Source organism: Papilio xuthus, unplaced genomic scaffold (assembly GCF_000836235.2).
Source record: "Papilio xuthus unplaced genomic scaffold, Pxut_1.1 DF826923.1, whole genome shotgun sequence".
Lineage (NCBI taxonomy): Eukaryota > Metazoa > Arthropoda > Insecta > Lepidoptera > Papilionidae > Papilio > Papilio xuthus.
This window is the reverse complement of record NW_013531726.1, coordinates 6,262,266-6,268,265: the sequence shown is the minus strand read 5'-3', so window position 1 is coordinate 6,268,265 and position 6,000 is coordinate 6,262,266. Positions and strand designations below refer to the sequence as shown.

The following is a 6,000-nucleotide window of genomic DNA, read 5'->3' as shown; positions in this document are numbered from 1 at the left end:
TCAAGCAAAAAAAAACAATTCACGCAAAAAATATTTTAAAAAGCATAACATAAAATCGTTTATAATTTTGCTTCCGCGTCATGACAGGAAAAGTCGAAAACCTGTTAACCAATTCAAGTCACGTTTACCTTCTGTAGGATTAAAATGTTTAGTTCACTTCCCCAACACTCCTTATTATAATATTTTTCATGTCTGTAAATGATTGACGTAATATTGCGCGTCTTGCGGAAAATTATCTTTATGTACCTATTCATGAAATGGAACGCAGTGTATCTTGATTTTTTTTTTTAATTTTATGACCTGGTAACATAGACATTTAGGTCATATCTTATTTGAGTGTATCTTGACTAGACCTTGTAATCAAAGAGTGCTTACCCAAGTTCAGAGAGTAAGGTTTCTAGAGATATCTGCCTTATTTAGTTTTGACTAATCTTGCTAATATTATAAATACGAAAGTATACATGGATGGATGGATCTTTGTTAGAAGGTATCTTCGGAACGATTCAACGGATCTTTATAAAATTAAGCACAGCTGTAGAATATAGTCTCGAAGAACATATAGATTACGTATTAAGTCTTATTTATATCGCGTGGACGGGCGACTTCTACTTACTTTATAAATAACTCCCTAACGAGTGGAAAGTTACTAAGGAACAAAAAAAATCTTGCTACAGTCCGATTAAAACGTTAGGTAGAGAGAAGGTAATGAGATTAGCCCGCGGGGACACAAATTCGCAAGCCTCGTAATAACTTGCAAATTATTTCTGCCATTTTAATTGCTCTTATTTGTTCCAGGGACCTTTTATTTTGTACTCTTTCTAATAACTGGCTTATTACTAAGTACTTTTTGTTTTGCCTTCCTTTGTTAAAGGAATTTGAAATTGTATTTAAATTTCACTTATATTTTACAACGAATCAGTATGTACACAACGAAAGCTCCTAATCAGTCTATTGAAAGCAAGTATTCCAACTTTTTTACTGCTTGTGGATACCATTTTTGTTCCCTTTTGCTCTGCTCGTATTAAAAGCTGTAGAGTCAGCTGAACCGAACAGCTAGCGCCATCTAGTACTATGAAAACATATGTTAGAAACATCTTTACTGTTTTAGGGACAAATATAACGGTCAAAATGAATGAAAGCGAATGTAACTAGCTTAAAATTCTCTTGAATTACTGACCCCATGTAGCATAAATTAATTGTCTCTGATCATTCTTGTAATTTGACTTGTTCATTCTTCTGGTCTATATATTTTAATAATTTGTAGGTATTGTCTTTATACCATGTTTCGGTTAAATATTTGGAATTTGAATATGGTAGGTTGAGTGCCATCTAGAGTTTCATCAGAAAAGTATAAGGTGTCTTTGTTGCCATATCTACACTAGGAATAAATTGTCTCGAATAATATATCAAAAAAAAGCAAAAAGTTTACATTCGCATATCCTCCACAACGAATGTTCTAAAAAGAAAAAAATAATAGTTTTAATGTTATATAGCACTAACGTTACTTTGAAAGTAATACGCCGTGAAATGTTATTGAACAATATCTGCATCAATAAAAACCAATAGTAATTTCTGAAAGATTTAATCAATTAAAGAATTAATTGTTCGCATAATAATAAATAACTAGAATTTGTTTGTAACGATCCACATCCCTACCCTAATAGGTTAACACATTGATGAAATAATTTGCTTTGTCCTTCCGGGAACCATATCCCTTTATGCATTTAAATTAACTCAATTCACTTATAATTCATTCTCTCTCAAACGTGCTGTTGTTTATTATAGTCAGAATCAATTCAACAAGTGATTTGTTTATAACGTCTTTATTTAATTTATAATTTTTGTAAATGGCAATTTCAATAAAGTGAGACATCGCCCTGCTAAAACGGTGTCATGGCGGTTTGACTTGGTTAAAGGTTTTTTTGCAATAACTTACTAGTTAATGTGCTTCTTAGCGATTTGATATTTGATTTAAGTGAATAAAATCACGTGTAACTAAATAGTTAATAATGCGTGAATATAAAATAGTTGTGTTGGGCAGTGGAGGCGTGGGAAAGTCCGCCCTGACAGTACAATTCGTACAAGGCATCTTTGTGGAGAAATACGACCCAACCATAGAGGACAGCTATCGGAAACAAGTGGAAGTGGATGGGCAACAATGCATGCTGGAGATCCTCGATACGGCCGGCACGGAGCAATTCACCGCAATGAGAGATCTATATATGAAAAATGGACAAGGTTTCGTATTAGTGTACTCCATCACAGCACAGTCGACGTTTAACGATTTGCAGGATCTCCGGGAGCAAATCCTGCGGGTGAAAGACAAAGACGATGTGCCAATGGTTCTGGTGGGCAACAAGTGCGACCTGGAAGCGGAGCGCGTGGTGGGCAAGCAGCAGGGGTCCAACCTGGCCAACCACTTCAACTGCGCCTTCATGGAAACCTCCGCCAAGGCCAAAGTCAATGTAAACGATGTGTTCTACGACCTGGTCAGACAGATCAACAAGAAGTCGCCTAAAGAAGACAAGAAACCACAAAAAAAGCCTATCAAATGTATCTTCATGTAACTGAGGAAGACCATGTTGCGTCTAGGTATAGAATATTTAATAATTTGAAAGACTTCTCGTACCCGGATTTGGCTGTCGGTTCCAAAAGTTAACTAAATCGGGTGAGCATTGTTGCTTGTCAAATATCTAGCATTTGGAGGATGCGCATATGTTGAGCTCCATGTTCCAGCGCTGCGGCGCAGGTGGAAGATGCACAGGCATCATGGGTCCGCATTTATTCCTATTCTCAAAAAAATATAATATCATTGGTGCATTAATTTGGTTTTTATTTCGAGAATAGACTCATTGTCTCTGTGCATCATTCACTATAAAAGAATTCCAATTGTATTGTGTGGATGGCATCGGGTTCAGAAGTTCACAGCTAATAAATTATCCAGCATTTGGACTTTACGATGTTAAGTATACTATGTGAGAACCCTCCGTTCTGTTATCATTTCAAGAATTATAATACAAGAATATATACATTACTTTCAATTCAAGATAGTTAATAACTGCTGTTTATAGTGTATTTAGGTATATAAGTTTTGTTTCAAAGGGCAATGTTGAATGCAGACAGCTTCTTGTCAATTAGGTTAAACAGGAAAACATACACTTAAATTACTATATGATTTATCACATTGCACACAGCTGAATAAGAGTACCTAATAACTTTGTGAAATGTAGTTAATAGTAGTTAGCCACCTTTTACATTATAGTGATTGTAAATAGTGCTCAAATTATCCATTTATTGTAAATTATCTCCTAAAATTTTAAACAATGCCTTTGTTTGTAATTCATATGTTAAAAGTATTAGCATTTTATGAACAGGTTCATACAAGTAACATTACAAACAAGATGAGTTTTTTTGCACTCATTTCTGCATTCCTTTGTGTTCAGTTTACAAAATGAGTTGTATAAAGTCAAGTGCCTTTCCACAGACATGTGTATACTGCACATGTTTGTATAGATTTGTTATGTGTCAATTGTTTTGCTTTATAGGTTATCTTTGGACCAGCATTGTTATAAATTTTAGCAACATCCTTATTTGTATGCTTTTAAACATAGTCCTGCTGTCTGCATTTAACAAGCCACTAGGTAATTGTAATATTTTCAAACTTCTGAACTGTTAGTATGAGAGATGATAGTGCTGGTTCTGGTAGGCCTGAACCATTGTATAATGTTTAAATAAGTAAGAATACATTAAATTTTTCAGATATATTATTGTCTTGTTATATAATTCAAATGTATCGAAGTTGGTACTAGTATACCGCTTAGATTTCGGTAAGTTTGAACAAATATTAGTGAGCCTTAGGTGAGTGCACCCACCCAGTGTAGTGTCTCCGTTGCCCAGTGGCTCGCCTCGGATTGTACACTGTGCCACACAGACTCTTAACCCCTAAGTATTAATGAAAAATCTAAAAAAAATTATCGTTATTGTAAATGGATTAAAGTTTTATGATTACTGGCTCATTTTTAATGTAAATTTACATCAAATGTTTTGCTGCTATGGATAATTTGTTAAATGAAAAAAATAATTATAAATATAAATGTTCCGATATTGTTATGGGATTAGATGTTTCCTCCGTATTGATTTCTGTTAACTTGTAAGATCGCTGCACAAGGATATTGGTAGTAACTTGATCTGAGTTCGATTATATTTTTTATATATATCAAACAAATTAAGAACTCTTGTATATTTTTATCTTTTCAATCAATAATCGACTTGTACAATAACTATTTTTTCTTCTTTTTTTTTGCAAATTTATCAATAAAACCAATTTAAATATTTATGTTTTGTGTTGAATTTTCCTCGCGTATATTTTGCGTTTGGAGGTGCGAGCGTGTCGGTTGCACTACGGCGCGGTATCGCAATGAGTCAGCTCGCCCTGTACCCGCCGCACACCGCCAAGCCATCCTCCAATTGAGTCGGAATTTTAATGGAATTAATTTAATTGAAACAATCACTACCCCACTACTATAATTTTATTGACTTTACGGTGTACAAAAGTTTCATAAAACGTGTTCACAAATACTAAAACTAAATTACATATAAGGATACAAATAATGGCAGTGTACGTGGCGGGCGTATGTCTATATTCTAGTAACATAAGAATTGACACAGTCCAATGACAATATGAACACAATACGCCGTATAAAAGCGATCTAAAGTATTGCAAACGAAATGTTATAACTACGCAAAATTTCTCAAATTGTTCGCTTGCCCGTAATGTGAAACAAGGTCTCGTACATAGATCGAGCTCACTACGGGACGCGTTAACAACGAAACATATTAATTAACATAAATTTAATGAATTACATTGAAAGCTCGTGGGAGGCGTTATCTACATACAATTCATTATATAAAAAATGTTAGAACACATTCCCAAGGCACAGATGTTTTGGTTACATTTACAATGAATTATTTTGTTTGAAACTATTCATTATTGACACAATATTTCTTGATAAACATAGACAAAATTACGATAAGTTATCCACACATTAGCTTATGACATTTCGGTGCAGGAAATTGATATCTATTTGGTATATTAATAGTTTCGAGCATGTTTGTATGTACTCAATATGAAGATTTATGTCTGGTTAACAAACTCTGTATGAAGTTTATAGATTTTTCATATCAAATTTAAAAATACGTCTTACGGAATATTCTCAGATGTTATACTTTTAATAACAAAAACCAGATGAATTACAAAGAGAATTCTATTCATATGACTCATTTAATTTACTTAATGCATGTAGGAGCTAAACCAACACAATCCTTTTTTTTCAAAGTAATATATATTTGCCTAAAATAAAAAAAAAGTTTGGTTGTGCTTCAACATGCTTTAAAATCTGAGTAAATATTTACGACCTCTTTTCTAGAATCTTTTAATGAAGTGTCCGTTATTTACGTTAATTGTGTTAAAATGTTATTGGGGAAAATTCCATTGGAATATGTTTTCCTCAACGTATTTAAATACTACGTAATTAAGTGTACAACAGTTTTACCTACGTTAAGACAGTGCCTTACAAAGTATAAATAATAACTTCAATAATACTACACGAATAAAATATTTATGACTAGTTGTGACTAGAATAGGACAGAGTTCTTGTATTGACTAGTTTAGAAAATTACTACAATTCAGTTAAATAAACCTAAAAATCTTTAATAAAGTTCTCGATTTGGTCCCGAGAAAGTTTATGTTATGATGTTATTAATGGATCAGGATATATCTGAATTTATGTCTAGATAACCTTGTCAATTATGTCTTCACTTGTTACCAGTAAGATTAAATTTATCAAATTATGATGATTCTAATCGTTTTTATCAAAATAATCATCAAACATAAAATAGACAGATGTATAAAACAAATACGCTTAAAATATTTAACTTTAAATATCCAAGTTTTATAGGTCAAGTATTTAAGTTGAAAACTGCGTATTTAGTATGTGACAC

At 32.9% G+C, this 6,000-nt stretch overlaps 1 protein-coding gene across 1 annotated transcript; it reads left to right on the top strand.

The window, feature by feature from the left end:
• Window positions 1–1,851: 1,851 nt before the first annotated feature.
• Window positions 1,852–3,764, top strand: Rap1 (RAS oncogene family member Rap1). Its single transcript, XM_013318566.1, has one exon. It carries the CDS (start codon window positions 2,010–2,012, stop codon window positions 2,565–2,567), a length of 558 nt encoding a protein of 185 aa, XP_013174020.1. The 5' UTR covers window positions 1,852–2,009; the 3' UTR covers window positions 2,568–3,764.
• Window positions 3,765–6,000: the final 2,236 nt, after the last annotated feature.

What these genes read in the sequence shown, in the direction of transcription:
- Rap1 (XM_013318566.1), top strand. Translation starts at nt 2,010, where the DNA reads ATGCGTGAATATAAAATAGTTGTGTTGGGCAGTGGAGGCGTGGGAAAG.